The 21730-nt window shown below is 37.4% G+C and overlaps 1 protein-coding gene across 1 annotated transcript in view; it reads left to right on the top strand.

The window, feature by feature from the left end:
* Positions 1-21730, top strand: part of LOC136858670 (NADP-dependent malic enzyme) — a 206374-nt gene that overhangs the window by 44373 nt on the left and 140271 nt on the right. The window contains exons 4-6 of the mRNA XM_067138386.2: positions 1173-1354; positions 10324-10504; positions 10593-10721. Coding sequence (XP_066994487.2) covers positions 1173-1354; positions 10324-10504; positions 10593-10721 — 492 coding nt within the window. The remainder of the gene's footprint in view (positions 1-1172; positions 1355-10323; positions 10505-10592; positions 10722-21730) is intronic.

Here is a 21730-nt window from a genome sequence, read left to right on the forward strand (position 1 = left end):
GTGTAGCAAGTTGAAAATTGCTTGTCGTAGTTGTTGTGGTACATATGGGCGAATCATATCTTCAGTCATATCGCAAACAAGTTCTTTACCATTGAGCAACATTATTGTTCGAAGTGCAAGTGACGTATTCTTAATGTGTGGAAGTTCTTCATCACATTGTTGGCTTTCTGCTATTTGTTCCATGGTAACAGTTGGAAGTATAGTGATTGAAGCAATTAGTGAACAAGCATCAGCTGCGATGTTCTCCTTCCCAGTAGTGTAACGTTTGTCTGTGGTGAACTGTCTTATGAAACTAATGTGTCGGATCTGACGTGGGGAAGCTTTGTCTGAACAGTGCTTGAACATGAAGATGAGTGGCTTGTGGTCGGTGTAATAATTAGAATCAGTAATGATGAAACAATCTTATGACTCGCCCAATATCCGCCATAAAATTACCTGATGTGCCCAAGCTCATGTGTAATTAGCAGTTGCGGAAATTACATTTAATTCCAGGTATTTTTTTCAATGTTATCTCACAGAAAACAATATGAACACTGTGGAGAGGTTTGAAATTGAATCCAGGCTTGTGTCATGCAATCTAGTAATTAGAAATTGTAGACCACCACCTCTTCTACCTTGCTGGCCAATATTCTGATGCTGAAATATTTTTCCACCAATGGGACTCAAACTAGCTAACCACGGTATCAGATCGTAGTAAAGACTTGACTTCATAATGATCATGGCCACTAGGCAGGCTGAAGAGGAGGAATAAGACAGAGAATGGGGAGGAGGAGTGGTTAGTGACTTTGAAGTGAGACTTTACATTGTGCTCAGGGTCTAGGAAACTGCCTGGTCTTGACATCAGTTAAGGACTCAAATTTTTTATTTTCATAATCTTCTCTTTCCAACTCCAGTATTTCTTAACCCTACTATTGTCCTTCATGTCCATTATATTTTTAACAATGGGCACAAGCATTCTTCTCTTCCTGCAATAATGAAGGCTGCAGCCAAATTATTTTAAATATATGATGTATCTTTTTATGTATAATTATTCTCTACCTATGTGTGCTTACTTAATAACTTGTCGCTCTCCATCTGTCAGGTTTTCTGACTGACCCAATAGTTTGTTTATCTGTTGATTTGATATGCTCATAACTGCAAAAAAATTTACAATGCTATTTGTTGTTCATTAGGATCGTAACGAGCGTCTGTTTTTCCGGCTGTTGACAGAAAATGTAGAACAGATGATGCCCATAGTATATACTCCTACTGTGGGATTGGCCTGTCAAAAATTTGGCCTTATTTATCGCAGACCACGAGGCCTGTTTGTCACAATCAATGATGTTGGTCATATCTATAATGTTGTAAGAAATTGGTAAGTACTCCATAATTTTGTGATGGTCAGTAATAACAGTACAAGTCAGCTTTGGCAAAATCAGGATAAGTACATATTTGACATCATTAGCTTGATATCTATGAGTGGACAGATGGGCCATAACACATTGCATTCCATAATGCTCATAGCAATACAAAATAAAACTTTGAAATGACGAACAATCAGAACAGTACAAGTTGACTTGTACTCTTTTCTAAATTGTACTGTTATTGCATCCCAACACAGAGTTTTACTCCCACACAAATGTAAAAAATATCAAATATACAGTATTATTTTTGAAAATTAGCATTCAGTTGATTTCTGTGGATCTGGATGTAGTGAGGATAATGTAAACTGTAGTGTAATGCTGATAGATTGAACTCGATAATTGAAAAGTAGAATTGAGAAGCTTGATTTCTTTTAAATCAGCATAATAGAAGTATGAAAATCAGAGAAAAGAGGGTAGGTTAAGGAACAAATTGAAAACATAAAATATTAATTGGAATGCGTTCTCATTGCTCTGAGAAGATTCCAGATTGCATATTATAAACTTTATTTTTGGGTCCGTATTGACAGGATATTACTTGAAAAAAAAATTGTTTAAGAGATACCCTGAGGTTCCACCTATTCAGTACAACTTATAGATTCTTCTTCTTGCATCATATCCTCATTGGATGTTGGCTGTCATCAGGGCAATCAAGTTCTTGTTTCTGAGCAACTCAAGAAAAGAGTGGGGATACCGAGACCATACCATTCTCGTAGATTTCATAGCCAAGATATTCTCCTTCTTCCCCTACTTCCCCTTCCTTCAATTTTACCTTGTAAGATAAGCTGAAGGAGTCTACTGTATATGTATCATTTTGAATGGTATGGCCAAAGTACTACAGTTTCTTCTTTTTGATATTGTGCATGACCTCCAGCTCTTTGTTCAGGTTTTGTAGTACTTCAGTGTTACGTATTCTGTCAACCCATGATATTTTGAGCAGCCGTCGGTAGCACCACATCTCAAAGGATCAAAGTTTTTTTGATGGTGTTCTCTGTTAGGATCTAAGTCTTGGCACCATAAAATATGACAGAAAATACATAACACTGAAGTAAATGGAGACAGAGATTGATCTTAAAGTCCCTGTTACAGAGAAGTTTGTTCATTCTCTTGAATGCAGTCTTTGGCTGTTCAAGTCGGGACCTAATTTCAACAGCATTGTTCCAGCTGTGATCAAGTATGCTGCCGAGATACTTAAAGCATTGGACTTGCTCCAGTGATGTGCCAGCTATTGTCAAGTTAACAGGTTGAATGACATGTTTGTTTATGACCATTACTTTTTTTTTTTTTTTTTTTCATGTTTAAATGCAGACCTGCTGCAGTACTGTGTTCAACCACGCAGTTTAGTAATGTCTGCAGATCTTCAGCACTTGGTGCAAGCAGAACAGTATCATCTGCGTATTGCAGATTATTTATTGCGATCCCATTACCATTGATGCCCGCCTGTTTTCCTTCTTGTGCTTCAGAAAATACCCTTTCAGAGTAAATATTGAAGAGGAGTGGAGATAGAACACAGCCTTGCCTCACTCCTTGCTTTATTTCAATAGCACAGGTGTTTGTGCTGTCAACTTTAACTGATGCAGTCTGATTCCAATACAGGTTGGCAATAATTCAAGTGTATCTACTATTCATGCCGATATCGTGTAGGATATGCAGCGGTGTTTCATGTTTCACATGGTCGAAAGTTTTTTCATACAAGTTACAAGTAACTATTCTCATTTTGATTCCGTATTGAAGTTGACGTATATCTCAATTATTATTATAATATTTATAGATCCACCTGTTCAATACAATACAATACAATACAATATAATCCACTATTTCATGTGGTTAAAATTTATGCATAATACATAAAAGTCAATGGTACATTTTTCACCCTTTTTTATGGGCATCATCAGCCTATATCAATCTTAAAAATTAATGGATATGGAATCTTTCCAATCTTATAAACTATAGAGTAAAATGTTGGACAATGATTTCATAAAATATTATACTATAACGTCTAAAATAACGATATTGCACCAAAGTACGTTAAAAAGAGAAAAACTGAATTAACAGTTTTTGAAGATTAAAACGTGGTTAATCATGAATATTTGAGCATTTAAAACCAAAATGGATCCACTTCTTATATGTCATTAAGACTGTGACGGCCTTGAGTGTAAGTACAATCGTCAAAGGGGGACGTTTGTTCCATTCCCATAGTGTGAGTCCAAGATAGTAAAATCACTGTCAGTTATTTAAAACAGAAGTGTGAACGTATCAACCCGTTGCTGGAACAGCCTGATGTACTTAACATGCACCGTACGAGTAAGTACCGCCTTAGGCATTTTTGATGTACGGGAAGTCTCATGCACAGTACTATTTAACTAACTTTCTTTAACATTTTGTTTCAGAAAAACTCGATCATACCTTCCAACAAATGTTTCAACGGGGTTAATAACACCCACTTGACCGTCTTTTGGATCCAATTGATTGCCACACCAACATAATTACTGACATCCGCTAGCTTTGACACAACATTTTATCATTAGCAACGTCTCCACAAGAAGTTCCATTTTCTTTTCTACAACTTTATGATATATCAACCGTACACATTTTAACATATTTGATACGTTCACACTTCTGTTTTAAATAACTGACAGTGATTTTACTATCTTGGGCTCATGCTATGGGAATGGAACAAACATCTACCTTTGATTGTGCTTACACTCAAGGCCGTCACAGTCTTAATGATATATAAGAAGAGGATCCATTTTGGTTTTAAACGCTCAAATATTCATGATTAACCACGTTTTAATCTTCAAAAACTGTTAATTCACAGTTTTTTTAACATACTTTGTTGCAATATTGTTATTTTAGACGTTATAGTATAATATTTTATGAAATCATTGTCCAACATTTTACTCTATAGTTTATAAGATTGGAAAGATTCCATATCCATTAATTTTTAAGATTGATATAGGCTGATGATGCCTGTAAAAAAGGGTGAAGCATGTACCATTGACTTTTATGTATTATGTATAAATTTTAACCACATGAAATAGTGGATTATATTGTATTGTATTGAACAGGTGGATCTATAAATATTATAATAATATTTGAGATATAGCTTTTTCATAATCGAAAAAACAAGCATATATATCCACAAACATATCTATGCATCTTTGTACCAAAACCTGCATCCCCAGCAATGCCTCTTTGGTGCCAAATCCATTACAGAAACCAAACTGGGTGCTACATATATCTGTGGCTTGGTTTTAAAAGGGCCAATGTCAAAAAAACCTGCTTTTGAGCTATGAGCATTTGAAGTTTTGCTTATAGTTTTCCAATTATTTTTTTCAACAACTAACTTTAAATAACTTTATGCTTTCTTTGTGGAAGTCACCTTATTAAACGCTAATCTTTTCTATCGTATTCTTTAAAAATTGCCACGTCTCTAATCTTTATTGGTAATCTAACATTATTGGCAAGGGCTTATTTAATTAAACGTTAACTGTTCGTTTAGTACTTAACAGAGACATTCGCCCTTTTAACATGTTGCAAGCCAAGATAAAACGCGTTTGTATCAGTTAATATCTCAATTTCTATAAAAAATTACATTGGCCCTTTTAGAACCAAGCCACAGATATAGGATTCACATTTGCTGTATATTCTTGCATATATTACTTTTAGGAAGATTTTGAGAACATTGTTTATGAAGCTTGTGATTCTGTAATATCCATGAGATTTAGCCATTGTTTTCTTTGGAATAGGGATGAAAGTTGATGTCAACCAGTCAGAAAGGATTGATCCATTGGTGAATTCCAGATTGAATAGCTCTATCAGGATATCTAGTGATTGGTCTTCTTGAAGAATTTTTAATATTTCTACAGGTATACTATCCGGTCCAGGTGCTTTTCTGTTTTTGTAGTTCTTGAGGGCATGTTCTAAATCCTGCCGAGTTATTAATGGTCCTTCATCTATATGGCAAGCAGAAGGACATGGTCCCCTTTTATCATGAAACAGATCAGTCACATAGACTTTCCAGCTGTTCAGTTTTCTCCATGTTTGATGATGACCTTCCCTTGATTGTTATATAACAGTCCATTTGTCCTCCTGGTTTGTAACCCTATAGCTTCTTTAACTATTTTGTGCATGTTAAGTGTCATGCTTAGATTCACATTCTTTTATGTCCTTAAACTTATTACCCAGCCATTCAGTTTTTGCCATTCTAATCATTTGGCAGATTTTGGTCTGCAGTTCTTCATGCATATCCCACTTCTTGTTCTTTACCATCCTCCGTTAGTTCATCAAATCAATGATTTCATAGGTCATCCATGTGCTTTTTCTAACTCATTTGTCTTGCATTAAATGACTATTTCCTGTATCTGGTACAGCTGTGTTGAATCGACTCCAAATAGTTTGTGTCCTTCGGTGTTTCAGTCTGGTTGGATGGCTGTTCACTTAGGTCTTTCAATACTGTTCTCCTAATGTTTGCATCTTGGAGTTTAGTGGTATCAAATTTAGGACTGACAAACGCTTTTTTTTAAAATGCAGTTTCAGAATGAATCTCTTTTTAATCAAAATGTAATCAATCTGATTCCTCACAATCCTTGACTCAGTTACAGCATTTGATTTCCAGGTTTACAGTCTCCATGCTGGTAACTTATAGAAGGTATTTGTCACAATAAAGCTCTCCTGTTGACAAAATTGAACAAACTCTCCCCACAGTCATTTCTCTCACCCAAGCCGTAATTGATTATGTCCTTGCACATACCTTCTCCCATTTTTGCATTGAAATCTCCCATTAGTATGGTTATTTCTAAATTTTTGGTTAATTTTAGGGCATCATCAGTGTCTTCGTAAAAATTTTCAGTGTCAGCATCTGCCCTATTATGTGTGGGAGCATATACTTGTATGATACTTATATCAAAAGGTTTGGAGTTAAACTTGATCAATAAAACTCTGTCCGATAATGGAATGATGGCCTTGACTGCATTATTTTCTTGCTTACCCAGCATGATGCCAACTTCATTTAGAAGGTTTGGTTTGTTGTTTCCTGAGTAAGAGACAAAATGATCTTTGATTCTGTAACTAACTGATCTTCGCCATCACATTTTGCTTATTCCCAAGATGTTTTTTTGGTGTCAGTTGTTGTAGTTACCTCTCTGAGGAACAGATGCTACGGCTGATATCAGCTTCTGACTAGGATACAGATTCCTTTTACTCAATTAACCTGAGCACTGGGCTGCCTCTCCTGCCACCGACACTGTACCGAAGCCCTTCTTCTCCGCTGTAGGTACTGTTGAGGTGTTCACTCGTAACCCTGAACTGGGAACCTTACCAGATGCTACACACTGGGTCAGTGTGCTCTGGGACTCGCATGGGCAGTGTCGTCACTCATAGAGTAGAGCTGCCTCAAAAGAGGGTCTCTACCTGCTACATATGTTTTATTTTCTTAATCCTAAAACACAGGACATGTTTCATCTTGTCTTTGAGACATCCTCAGCCGTAAAAACTCGTTAAGATTAAAATACAGTACTATAATGGCTGTTGAGAAAATTATTATGCTTTTTATATTTGCTTTTAATTTGAAGAACTGTTCCGAATTTCAATGGATAAAGCCAGAATAGCCATGTTCATCGCCAACGTCCAAGGCGGACAGGCATGCTAAGAAGAAGAAAAACAATGTTAAAATACATATACATTTTAATCTAAAACACTTATTAAAACCCACTTAGTTCGTCTCGTTAGAAACTGAACTTGAGTTTACGTAAAATTGGACATGTTTTTATAGATACCTCTTCTGTATTTGCTGAATGTACAACTGATGTTTTTGCTGTAGTCTTATTGCAAGCTGTATCAATAAATCACTACTGATCTGCATTTAGGACAGTCGCCCAGGTGCCATATTCCCTATCTGTTTTCCTAGTCTTTTCTTGAATGATTTCAAAGAAATTGGAAATTTATTGAACATCTCCCTTGGTAAGTTATTCCAGTCCCTATCTCCTCTTCCTATAAATGAATATTTGCCCCAATTTGTCCTCTTAAATTCCAACTTTGTCTTCATATTGTGATCTTTCCTACTTTTAAAGACACCACTCAAACTTATTTGTCTACTAATGTCATTCCACGCCATCTCTCCACAGACAGCTCGGAACTTAGTCGAGCAGCTTGTCTTCCTTCTCCAAGTCTTCCCAGCCCAAACTTTGCAATATTTTTGTAACGCCACTCTTTTGTCGGAAATCACCTAGAACAAATCGAGCTGCTTTTCTTTGGATTTTTCCAGTTCTTGAATCAAGTAATCCTGGTGAGGGTCCCATACACTGGAACTGTATTCCATTTGGGGTCCTACCAGAGACTTGTATGCTCCTTTAAATCCTTACTACAACCCCTAAACACCCTTAAAACCATGTGCAGAGATCTGTATCCTTTATTTACAATCCCATTTATGTGATTACCCTAATGAAGATCTATCCTTATATTAACACCTAGTTGCTTACAGTGAACCCCAAAAGGAACTTTAACCCCATCAACGCAGTAATTAAAACTGAGAGGATTTTTCCTATTTGTGAAGCTCACAACCTGACTTTTAACCCCGTTTATCACCATACCATTGCCTGCTGTCCATGTCACAACATTGTCGAGGTCATTTTGCAGTTGCTCACAATCTTGTAACTTATTTATTACTCTATGCAGAATAACATCATCTGCAGAAAGCCTTATCTCTTGATTGCACTTCTGTACTCATATCATCTATATATGTAAGAAAACATAAAAGTCCAATAATAGTGCCTTGAGGAATTCCCCTCTTAATTATTACAGGGTGAGATAAAGATTTGCCTATTCTAATTCTCTGAAATTTTTTTTCTAGAAATGTAGCAACCGATTCAGTCACTCTTTTGTCTAGTCCAATTGCACTTATTTTTTCCATTAGTCTCCTATGATCCACCCTATCAAATGCCTTAGACAGGTCAACTGTGATGCAATCCATTTGACCTCCTGAATCCAAGATATCTGCTATATCTTGCTGGAATCCTACAAGTTGAGCTTCAGTGGAATAACCTTTCCTAAACCCGAACTGCCATCTATCGAACCAGTTTTTGATTTCACAAACATGTCTAATATAATCAGAAAGAATGTTTTCCCAAAGCTTACATGCAATGCATGTCAAACTGACTGACCTGTAATTTTCAGCTTTATGTCTATCACCCTTTCCTGTATATATAGGAGCTACTATAGCAACTCTCCATTAATTTGATATAATTCCTTCATGCAAACAATAATCAAATAAGTACTTCCGATATGGTACTATATCCCAACCCATTGTCTTTAGTATATCCCCAGAAATCTTATCAATTCCAGCCGCTTTTCTAATTTTCAACTTTTGTATCTTATTGTAAATGTCATTGTTATCATAGGTAAATTGTAATACTTCTTTAGCATTAGTCACCTCCTCTATCTGGACATTATCCTTGTAACCAACAATCTTTACATACTGCTGGCTGAATACCTCTGCCTTGTGAAGATTTTCACATACTCCCCTTCTTCATTACTGTTTCCTGGAATGTCCTTCTTGGAACCTGTTTCTGCCTTGAAGTACCTATACGTATTCTTCCATTTTTCACTAAAATTTGTACGACTACCAATTATGTTTGCAATCATGTTATCCTTAGCTGACTTCTTTGCTAGATTCAATTTCCTAGTAAGTTCCGTTATGTTCTCCTTACTTCCACAGCCATCTCTATTTCTTTCCAGTCTGCACCTCCTTCATAGTCTCTTTATTTGTACTTTATAATAAAGTGGGTCTTTACTATTCCTTACCACCTTTAAGATACAAACCTATTTTCACATTCCTCAACAATTGCTTTAAACCCATCCCAGAGTCTTTTTACAGATTTATCGTTTTCCACCGATCATAGTTACTTTTTTAAAACTCCCTCGTGCCTGCTTTATCAGCCATATGGTACTGCCTCATAGTCCTATTTTTAAGACCTTCCTTTCTACCACGTTTATTTTTAACTACAACAAAAGCAGCTTTGTGATCACTATTACCATCTATTGCTTTGGTTTCTCTATAGATCTCATCTGATTTTACCAGCACCATGTCCAGTATATTCTTCCCTCTAGTTGATTGCTAGTTGTAAGGAGGAGGGGACTGGTTTATAATACAACTTACGTGCCGACATCGTACGACATGGAGGGTCGAATGGCCTTTCCTCTGCCCTAAACTACCTCTGCTGGGTTTGAATGCGTGAGCAAAGACTGATGCTCTACCACTGATCCACAGAGGTATAATATTGGTCTAACCTGAATTTGACCATTCCCTTGCCATTAACCATGAGAAACAAGCCGTTTATGAACCATTCTTGCCATACCTTTCCACAAACTACGTAATTCCTCTTGATCATTGAATTGTCAGAGGGCTTCTGTTTGGAACCAGTCAATCATTTTAAGACTTCCATTCCATGTATTTGAACAAATATTATTAGAGATCCTTAGGGCCTCACTACAAATTGCACATTTTTATTTGTATCTTCAACATTGTCATTCTTACTATATTTGAATTGTATATTTAAATGCAAATTGTATATAGACTTAATTTTTTTATTGTATTCTCGATAGTAGTAGTAGTAGTAGTAGTAGTAGTATATAGTTATTTTTCTTGACCCTCTCAGTTCACATACACTCTAAAAGTTGTTTTGTGCACTTGCAATAATACAATATAAGAAAAAAAGTATAATTGTAAGAAAATCAAGTCTTGAGTCCTGATGTAGCATATGTGCTACATGTCATAATACATCATAGCAAAACATACTGATTTTCTTTGGTGACTATTTTGAAGGGTTTTTTGGTGCCAAATATAATGCATTGCATGCAAAAACAGACTCAGGACTGAGGAGGTTAAGAGTTCTTATCAGTATTTTAAGAGTTCTTTTTGTAATAGGCCCGAATCCGATGTTCGAGCCATTGTGGTCACTGATGGCGAGAGAATCCTTGGTCTAGGAGATCTGGGTGCCTGCGGCATGGGTATTCCTGTCGGCAAGCTGGCCTTGTATACTGCCCTTGCAGGAATCAAACCACATCAGTGTCTTCCGATCACCTTGGATGTGGGCACAAACAATCAGGTAGCAATTCTATTCAGAATGACACATTGCAGCATACTGGGAAATAGTAGATGATGTCTTTAATGTTAATTTCTGTTTGTTCTTTTAGCAACTCCTAGATGATCCGCTCTACATTGGTCTACGACATAAGAGAGTTACTGGTGAGAAATACGATGCTTTTGTTGATGAGTTTATGGAAGCTGTCGTCAAGAGGTACGGCCAGAATACACTCATACAGGTAGGTCCTATGTTCCCTTAAAAATATACTGTAAAACTTATCATAATCTAAAGAAAGAATACAGTGAAACTCGGTTAAGAAGTTTCCGCATCAGAAGTTTTCAGATTTTCCGTGTCCATTATTAGTGAGGTGAACAAAAACAACTTCCCGACTATGCAGGAAACAGCCGACTTGCCAGCTGATAAACATGCCACCAAACAGCCAGCCGAAAGATCCCGATCATCTACGAAGTTGAACGAATGTTGAAAACCAACTGGGTGTTGGTGGGAGGCACACAGAGGTGTTGCAATGCCATGTGTTTGCATAAAATTTAAAGTTATTTTTATTTTTACCTTTATACAAGCTAAACATTGTATTAGCATGTCACTCGTAATTATTACATCGTATTATTAGAACGTAGTACAAGGATAAGGAGACATGAAATAAAATTCTCGCGGGGAAAGAAACTGTTTACGTTTAGATGTGATAATGTTGCTACTGCGCCTTTATTACTCCTACGTAATATCCCAGATACTTTTCCATGCACTCATTTCTGCAACTTCAAACCTGTGTTTCTTTTCTTCATTACCTGTAGCATGAAGAGGATTGAAGCGGGAAAATAAACTCAATAGTGGCTTGGCCATGCGGTACTTGCGAAACAGCCAGACTACGCCCATTGCCGTGACAACCAGTGGGAATGTGGGACGATTTAGGCCTAGGTTCTAAGAATCTCTAAGAATAAATTGCCAGATATCCCATTTGCTGCCGTTAACCTTGAAGCATGTGACGGTGGGAGTGGGGGGTTGAGGAAGATGGAAAGCACAAGCTAACAAACTGTAGTACACGTCTTGTCTTTGCGTCTTGTAAGCCTAAGCTACGGATTGCCAAGCATAGTGTAGCATTGTAATTAGTGTGGATAGGAGTCAGTGAAGTTAGTTGTACTTGTAATATCAACGTACAAACGTTTTAAGTGAAAATGAACGGAACTCAGTGGATAGAGATCAAGCGAAAGGCACTAACAATAAAAGACACAGTGGAGATTATAAGGAAAATGGAGTCATGTACACTTTCCCATGTTGCTTTGGCAAATGAACTGGGGATGCCACCGTCTACTTTGAACGGTATTATAGGGAAGAAAGAAGAGATCTTTGCTTCTGCAGAGAATACTTCAGCAAATTGCAAGAAAGTTAAATCTGAAAAGTACGATGAAGTAGAACAAGCTCTGCTAATATGGTTTGAACAGCAGTGAAGTTTAAACTTACCATTCAGCAGGACTATTGTGAAGGAGAAAGCCGAAGAAATTGCATCCAAATTAAAGGTACCTTTTACCGCGTCGAACGGGTAACTGGACCGCTTTAAAAGTCGAGCCGGCATTGTTTACAAAACAATTTGTGGTGAAGGACAGAGTGTAAGTGCGGTGGAAAGGAAAGTGTGGAAGGAAATGGTTCTGCCTGCTAAAATAAGCAAACCTTGCAACGTTTTTAATCTCGATTAATTCACACTTTTTTACCAGCTTATCCCGGATAAGTCTCTAGTTTTGAAGGAAGAATCTTGCCTCAGGGTAAATTGCGAGTGAATTGCAAGTTACAGTATTGTTTGGTGCAAAAGGAACTGAAAAACTACCTCAACTGATGACAGGGAAGTGTAGGAAGCCACGTTGTTTCAAAAATATCAGGACTTTACTGTGCAAGTACACCAGCAACAAGTCAGCTTGGATGACAAGTTCCCTGTTTGAAGAGTATATGCAGACATTAGTGCGAAAATGGGGAGCCAGAACAGGAAGATTGTTGTGTTTATGGACCACTGCCCCGCTCATTCCAAGGAGTGGCCCCATTTAAGGAACATCAAGGTAGAATTTTTTCCACCGAATACTACATCGGTACTACAGCCCATGGACCATGGAATCATTAAGGTATTGAAGCAGAGGTTCCAAAAATCAGTTGTGCGCTGTATGCTGCTATGCATGGAAGCAGGCAAACCCGTCTACAAACCATCTCTTTTGGACACAAGGCATTTCATTGCCTCATCATGGGATTCAGTGGAGCCTGTAATAATAGCAAATTGCTTCAAGAAAGCAGGTTTCAGCAGTGGTACCAACAGCATTGTTATGGAAGTTGGTGATGAAGAGCCTGGGTGCTGGAAAACAATACAGGAGAAGATGGAGATTACCAGTAGTTTTAACGACTTCACTGCCATTGATGATATGGTAATCACTTGCGAGGAGCAGACCAGAAGAAGAAGAAGAAGAAAAGATGAGGTTGAGGAAGAGAATCCCCCAAGACCATCTTGCAGTGAGGCAAGCATCTGCCTTGAAAATCTGAGGCAGTTTATGGAACGTGCAGCCAGTGTGCCTCAGAACACATTGTGACTTCCCCTCTTGGAGAACAATCATTGAACGAGAAATGCAACCATGCAAGCTAAGGGCGCCAATCTTTAAGTTGATGACTTAAAGATAAAAATTTATAATCAAGCTTGGACGGACTCTTATCACAGGGGTGGGGTGATAGTGCACTAATCATTAAGCAGGAGAATTAGAAATCAAAAGGCTAATTAAGGCAGATTGATTAAAGTGAACTAGGAAAATACTATTTATTATATTGAATATAAATGACGACGGTTTAACGAGAACTGAATTTAAACTAGGAAATGAATTTAACAAAAAGTTGAATGACTCTACTTCGCGAAAACTTGCAATATTTTTAACTCGCTTGCTCACCATGTAGTCTTGTTCTGCTGGTCCTTGGAAAGCTTCCATCCTTGTAGCTGGAACATCACCGGTCGTCTTTGAGATATCTTCATCTGCAGCTCATTACCATTCCTGCCTTGCTAAGTGCACCTACCACTAATTGGAAGATGGCTTCAACACTAACACTCCCTATTATGCTCTGTTCCATATATTGGAGATGAGCCCTAAGTCATAGTTAGAAAAACCTCCTTGGGTTATGTGGAGAGGATACTCAATTAATAATCCTTCCAACTTTACTGAAAATGTGCCCTGAAGTTTCATTTCTATCTAGTTTAATACTACCTATTGTCTTAGACTGGTACAAACCGGTCTAGTAGCCGAGCTGTACGTACTTCCTGATGAGAGTGGCTATACAACCCTCATTCAGAAATTCCTAAGTACCACGTCGTGGTAATGAAGTAATTAATGTAGAAGTGATAAACTATCACACTAGTCCACTATGGTACAACAACCATAAGACAAGTTCTCAGACCTACAGCGAAATACAAGATCGAAGAATCAAGAAGATTAATAATAACGAATGCAGAAGACGAATGCAGAATCAAGAAGAGTGAAGCCAAGAGCTCCAACACGCCCTTTTATAACCTTCTCTGGCTCTAATTACAGGTCGCTACACGTGGTCCAATCAGTTGACACGTCTCTCCCCACTCCAGATATTAGAGTTGATGGGTCTTAACCATGATATCAACTGTTCTTCTATTAGCCCTTTCACTCAGTATCCATGGCAACATGACGCTCCTTTGAAAATATAGGCGGTGATCAGTTTGAATTATTCTGGTCGAAATACGGTAGCTGTCGTTATAACGCTTGAACACGTGCTCGCTTTTCCCAGAATTTGATGTCTAAATTTGTCCTTCCTTCTTCCTCGGTGATGTGGCAAGATAGAGGAAATCTACTGCAAGTTAAATTTAAACGAATGTCGCAAGAATCTAAGTGAATATTAGGATATTCAGCCCTCGTTTACAAGTCGTAGTTACAAAGTAATGAAATGATAGTGAGCAAATGATCAACCATGAATTATAATACAATTACATACCAAGATAAATATCATGACGTTAAATTCCTGAATTAATTACATATAATAAAATTAACATAATTACACTGTGACGTCTGGAACGTTACAACATGAAAGGCAGTGTGGGAAATGGAGAGGTTTATACCATATTTACGCGAATAATCCCCGCACCCTAACTTTACGTAGGCTTATTTTGAAAAAAATAAATGCCAACTTTGACGCAAAAAAATGCATCCCAATTTCATGCCCCAAATTTTTTTAAAAATGTGCGGGTATTATTCGCGTAAATACGGTACTTTAAGAAAGCAGTAAAAACCTGAAACAGTCAACCCTGGACAATTTCTCTTCCAAGTAGGAGCCTAGACTTTTGTGTTTGAAAATTTATTTAATGTCGAATGCAGTACAGAATTTACGTAATATACAGTTACCATGTACTGTTTTTATGTTCTTAGTGTGCTCGCGTCAGGCGATCAGCACACTATTCTCCCGGTAGCTCTATTTCTTCTCAGGGTATTCTATCTATCGCTCATAAAATCTGAGATTTTTCATTTGGTTGTTTTTAACGTGGTTTCGGAAGAGACTCGGTCTGCTGAGACACATATCACTGGGGAATCTATTCGCTCAAGTAAGTACCAATGGCCTAAAACCTCAAGAAAAAATCTCTTTCATTCATCAAATCCTTCAGTTACTTATGTCTACTTAACTTAACAGCTAACTTATAAACTAGGTGTTACCAAAAAGAATTCATAACACATACACCTTCTAGAAAAATAATATAACAAGATTTATTGGAATAAAATAACATTCAATGAAAAGTTGATGTGGATTCTGGGTAGTATAAGCTTGATAACCTGTATGCATAAGGGATCAGAGTCAGCGCTGGCTCAAATAAAAGTAAAATAATTAAGATTTTAAAAAAACTATTTACACTCATTCATACTCTTCCTATTCATGCTCATTCTCATTCATACTCTTCCTATTCATGCTCATTCTCATTCAATGTTCAAGTTCACATTCATTATTTATGTCTATATTCGTAATCATGTTCCGAAATGAGTTTAAATTACTCTAATTATATTCAATAGATCACTGAGCAATCACAGTCTCCATTTAAATACTTCTGTCTGTTGATGTGAATACTGTCACGATAATTACATGAATTATTTTCACCACATTTAAGTCAATTCTGTGTGATAAAAACGTTTAGTTTGCTAGAATGAAGCGTAACAATAATTAAATGGGTTAAAGTCAGATTGTGAATATAAATCTGAGCATATCTTTGGTTATATGTCTCCGAAATAAACTCTAGCGTGAGTATGAAATCATAAAACTGCTCTCTTAAGTTTGCATTCATAAATCTGAACTCTAATTGTTTGGTCCTTCTTCTTGAATACGCTTAAATAACAACTTAAGGGCTAAGACAATACCTCCCTAGAGCCTACGACATACGGCTCCTAGCTTACCATTTTCCTACTCATTATATTCTTTAAGAACTTCAACTCAAATCGTCTCTGCGTTGAAAGAAATAAATCATCTATCTAACTGTTTAGGTAGTTTCCGATCTACACACACCTCTACCATCGGCTCGATGTGCTTTGGCTATCTCCTTTTACACAATATCTCTCATGTATGTGAGCTACTCAACTCATATGGTCAGTACAGAATGAAATTAATACGCATTCATATTGAAATATGTCACCGCACCAAAGAATATCATAAGTAGACTTAGCCATGAGCATAGTTAAACCATATGTTAATGAACTCTCTCGTATATGCTACACAGCATTTATCAATGTCAGATAAAACTTCACGATTCACAATTCTACCATAGTACATGTCAGTCTTACCTTAAAATGGGTCATTTGCGCGATGTGCTCTCTTTTAACGTACTCTTTCTATGTGACACAGAACTCACCTCATGTTAATCTAACGTAACGTTTCCCCAGCAAATAGCAGTTCTTTTTCATACCGCAGCACATAAACAAGCATCTGCATTTCAAATATTCCTTAATATACTCCGAGAAATAACCCTATTATAACACCATTTCAATATACATTATCACTCCGCTGGCATACTTATTACCGTACACATATCGCCGATTACTCTTAAAGCTCTATGCCAAGCATCTTAGAATTGCCTTATTATAAAACGCATTTCAGTAACCTCTTATATCTTAACAGCAATCGAAGTTCAATGCCCTCTTTCTATAAAGTAAGGAGTATGTAACTTAAATATATTCATGTCTGCCGCGCAGGTAAATCGTGACGTAATCAGTGTACAACTAATACGAGATCAACTCATGCTAGTTTCTACTATTTCTGAGCAAGTGCGGTAGCATGTATATGAAATAATAGAACTCTAATTCTACACTGCCATCTTATATTATAGCCTTAAATATCTCACACTTCACTTTATAATTCACACACATTCTTAATTAATTCATAAATATCACCAATTAATCAGCACATGCCGGAGTCAGAGTGCGGGTGTAGATTGAAAGAAACTACTCTACTAGAAAATGTAAAGACTTAACTCGTTAGATGTTATATTTGGTCTGGTTGTCGCTCCATTGCTTGGATGTGGTTAGACCCTCAGTTAGGATCTGGATCTCAGGTTGGACGTCGCCTTCCCGGTCATCGGCTGGTCGTCTGGTTGGCCGTTGGCTACTTCCTCATCGGATGGTCGACTGGTTGGCCGTTGCCTTCTTCCTCATCGGCTGGTCGACTGGTTGGCCGTTGCTTTCCTATCATCGGCTGGTCGTCTGTTTGGGAAGGTACCTTTCCCCAGTTCAGTCCATCTTGTAGATTTAGCAAGCAGTCATCATTCCAGTTCTGCAGACAGCAAAGAAAATTCTTTCTGCTGAAAAATCAGTCATGATATATTCCATTTCTTTGATGATCTATCCCAATTGACTGTTCTCCAGAATTCGAAATGTACTTTTTTTCTTTAAATTCAACAGGACCGGGCGAGTTGGCCGTGCGCGTAGAGGCGCGCGCCTGTGAGCTTGCATCCGGGAGATAGTAGGTTCGAATCCCACTATCGGCAGCCCTGAAGATGGTTTTCCGTGGTTTCCCATTTTCACACCAGGCAAATGCTGGGGCTGTACCTTAATTAAGGCCACGGCCGCTTCCTTCCAACTCCTATCTTCTGCCCGTATGAAGTTATCGGTCCTCTGATACAGAGTCCTTCTTCGCCAATCGCAAAAAAAGGTTGTTCGTGGGATCCTGGTCAGATGTAGATCACCGTACTTTACTTATTTTTGTAATATCTCGGCTCTTCTTATACTGTGCGCCGGTGAATTATTTCGTCTGTTTTGAACGTCGATCATAAATAGTCAATGTCTTCTTCAGAAATCTTGAATAATCTTCAGATGTGAAGCTTGGCTTGGAGTTGCGTCCTTCCTCTACCGATGAAAATTTTTTTTTAGTGTGAAATTTTTTTTAAACAATTACTCCGCTGCTATATTTTTTGTAAAACAATCCAATTGTGACCCTCTACTGTCCTGTAGTGTCTTCCAAATTGGTCCATTCCGAGACGTGCATGGTCTTCTATATACCGCATTAATGAGAAGTTCATTGCATCTAATAGATCACATGGGCCATACCTTCCTACGCCGCCATTTTGTAAATGGTTTACGAGATGCGAACGGGCACATTAGTATTTCTTCTTATCTCTTGTGCAAGGCAGTGGCGGCTCGTGACGATAAAAATGAGTGGGGCACATTCAACACATTAGGAACACTAGGAATCAATTAAATCAATTAAACTAATCTTTCCTTTTTATTTCTTGTATATCAGCTCGATTCTTCTGTCTTTGGCTGTAGCAAATTCTTCAGTTACTCAATTATTGAAGTCCGGTGTGGAATGTACCATCTTCTTCTTGATTGATAACGTCGCCAGTGCATTCACCCTCTCATTCCCCATGGAACTTCGCAAAAATGTCTGTATTCAAATTCAACAGTCATCATTGGTATGATGACAATTATTTTTAAAATAATCATACACTTGGAAAATGTTCATATCATTCTATTTTCATAGAAAAATTGCAAAAGAGGCAAAGCACTGGATGCACAGCAAAGATCTTCGCGACTGTACAACACTTCTAATTCGGCTCGCAGTTTTGGACCGTTTATCGCAGGATACATGCTCAGGGAATGAATTGCAATACTGAGGAAAGTTATCTATGAAAAAAAAGCTTAGATGCACACAGATGATCAGTGAACTGAAATCTATCATTGATGTTACTTACAATAACATCACAAAACTGCCACGGCTGCCAACCTATTGGTTGAACTGTTTGCATGATCAACGCAATGTTGTTTTCTCAGTGGCTCTGTTGAAAAGCTTTCTTCCGTTTCGTAGAGTTGGCAAACATTGGCTATCACATTAACAAAGTTTGTGACAAACTCTCATCTTCACAGCATTAATGTCTCTTTTCCGAATGCAGTCAAAGAATATTGCAACATGTGTCATAATCTTGTGATAGAAATTAAGCCAACAGGTGAACTGAGGATCATTCAGAGTTCAAACAAATCCTGTAGCTTCAGTGGAGAATTTCCTGTCATGTGTTTCACGGTCTCTGATATCTTCAAAACATTTTAGCAAATTATCACGATGTTCATAAACAAGTGTTCACAGTGCGATGTTGAAAATACCATCGTGTAGGTGGAACACTGCCTAATTTCTTGTGAACTGACTCGATCAGGTAATTCATTCTTTTCTTTTGGATATCTTGAAAGAAAAGTCCTTATACCTTACATGTCCTGAAAAAATATTCTGCAGTGCGAGGATGAAGACGTCGCTTTCTGAAGAATAAGATTGCCTTGATGAGCGTAGCATTGAATATAATTTGCGTTGGGATATTTTTCTTTGACGAAACACTGAACCCTGCCCTTCTGACCGCTCATAACTGATGCTCCATCATATGTTTGACAGACTAATTTTTCAGGGAATTTTTCTACTCCAATTTCACGCAACTGTTCAAGAATTGTCGCTGCTAAACCACAGGCATTTCTATCACTGATCCCAAAATAACCCCAGAACCTTCCAAACAATTTCCCTTCAATCTAGTACCTCAGAATTATTGATAAGTGTTCTGCATGAATTGTCTGTAGTTTCATCAGCCTGGATGGATAAAAAGTCTACATCTCCTATTTCTGATACCATATGTTTCCTACAAACAGCCAACATTGCTTCCAAAAGTTCATTTTGAACACCCTTGGATGTTCCCTTAAACACACTTGAATTTTCTAAGTGGTCCTTCAAAACGTTGTCAAGACCAGCGGTGTAATTAATCAGTCCTTTAAAAACACCAGAGTTATCTGAATCCTCTTTCTCGTCATGACCACGCAAGGCCAACTCAAATTCTCCACAAAATTTAATAGCATTAATGATACATGTCAAAATATATCTATTTTTGTCTACAAGCTCATGCTTTCGGATAGACACCCTATATCCATCATCGAGTTGCAACTTGATGTCAGCCTTCTCCAATACTGCAAAACTCATTTTGTTATCTAAATGAGTTTTCGACAAACAATGTTTCTTGCTCATTTCTGGCGGATGTTTTCAGTCTTTCACTCCCATTTTTTGTTCGTGTTTCTTCTCCACCGAATAATATACATGGCAAGCAAAATAGCAAATCACTTATTGGACAACCACACAGCCATTCCCACTTTTCGTACACGTTCTTATTAAAACTACGATTGTAGGTTCTATTTTTATCCTTGAACACTTGATTTATACTATGCTCTGGTCTTGGTCGGCCCAGTTCTTTAGCTAATGATCGGTCTTCGTAATTAAGAGATTTTGTTTGTAAGTAGCTCACCTGATTCATTTTAAAAACACTTATGCTCGCACAGGAATACACTCAGATACATCACACTGATCTTCAGCACACTTTTCAGACTTACAATGACCATCAAAACCGATGGACACGATTAATCTAACAGACGTACGAGGTAAGCACAGCTTTGCTACAAACACTACTTTTGCGCGCCGCATTAATAATACAAATGCCAACAAGAAAAGTGTAGCTGGGTGCTATCTAGTAGGCTGTAGGAGAAGTAAGTTCAAAATACAAACTGACGCTGAAGTGTCACATCGTAGAAATACTGTGACCGGATCAATGGAATTTGCAATAACCCCCCTTTCCCCTCACACCTCGCAGAATAAGGAGATTCAGGTATAAGAACGAGTCGGTCTCATTACAGTTACTATGTTGCCTAGTTTAGTCCAGGGCTGCTAGAACAATAACAACCGTGGTGAATCATAGCCTCTTGAACTAAATGAAGGTGGTCGTGACAACAATCGTGCATAATGTTGTTCTGATTTTTATAATAGTTTTAATCGGTGGAGGGGCACGTGACCATGTGACCTAAAGGCAGAACCGCGCCTGATGCAAGGTTTTATATAATACTATCAATTACCCGCGGCTTCGCTCTTGTGGATTTCGTAATTTGAACAACGTAATCGTTCCTCGGCATTGTACTAAGACATTATCTGAAAATTCCTGAAGTATAAAAACTCACTCAAAATTGAGTTTCATTTACCCCAGAAATTCTTTGTAAACCATGTTTGTGGTATTACCTTTTGGGGCTAGCATGTCCATGTGACATAGAACTGTACGTGTGAGAAACGGTCTTCTCTCAAGTCGAAAAAATAAATACATGTTTCTTTACTTTTAAAGGTGATTCCAAATACCTAATCCCATATCTGTAACATCTTCACTTTTGAGATATACATAAGTATCCCCATAAAAAGAATTCAACCCCTTGATCAGTCCTTACCCCACCCTCACCCCCATTTAAGTGTATTTTCCTAAAACAAAAATATACATTTATTTTTAAAGGAGATTCCAAATACCAATTTTCACGTCTGTAACATCTTCAGTTTTTAAGATATAAGAGTCCTCATAAAAAATAATTCAACTATTTTTCACTTTTCACCTCCTGTTAAGTGTCTTCTCCGAAAACAAAAAGGTACATATTCTTGTATTTTTAAAGGACTTTCCCAATACCAAGTTTCTTGTCTCTAACATGTTAAGTTTTTGATATATAATGTTGATATACTGGTACTCATTTTAGAAATTCACCTGCTTTTCCAATTCCTCTCAGCCCCTTAACTGGATTTTCCGAAAACAATAAATTACGTTTTTTATTATTTTTAAAGGAGATTCCAAATACCCGTTTTTATGTTTGTACATCTGTATCACCGTCAATTTTTGAGATAAATGTATACTCATAAATATAATTCAACCTTTTCTTCTTC

This window comes from Anabrus simplex, chromosome 1 (genome assembly GCF_040414725.1).
Source record: "Anabrus simplex isolate iqAnaSimp1 chromosome 1, ASM4041472v1, whole genome shotgun sequence".
NCBI lineage: Eukaryota > Metazoa > Arthropoda > Insecta > Orthoptera > Tettigoniidae > Anabrus > Anabrus simplex.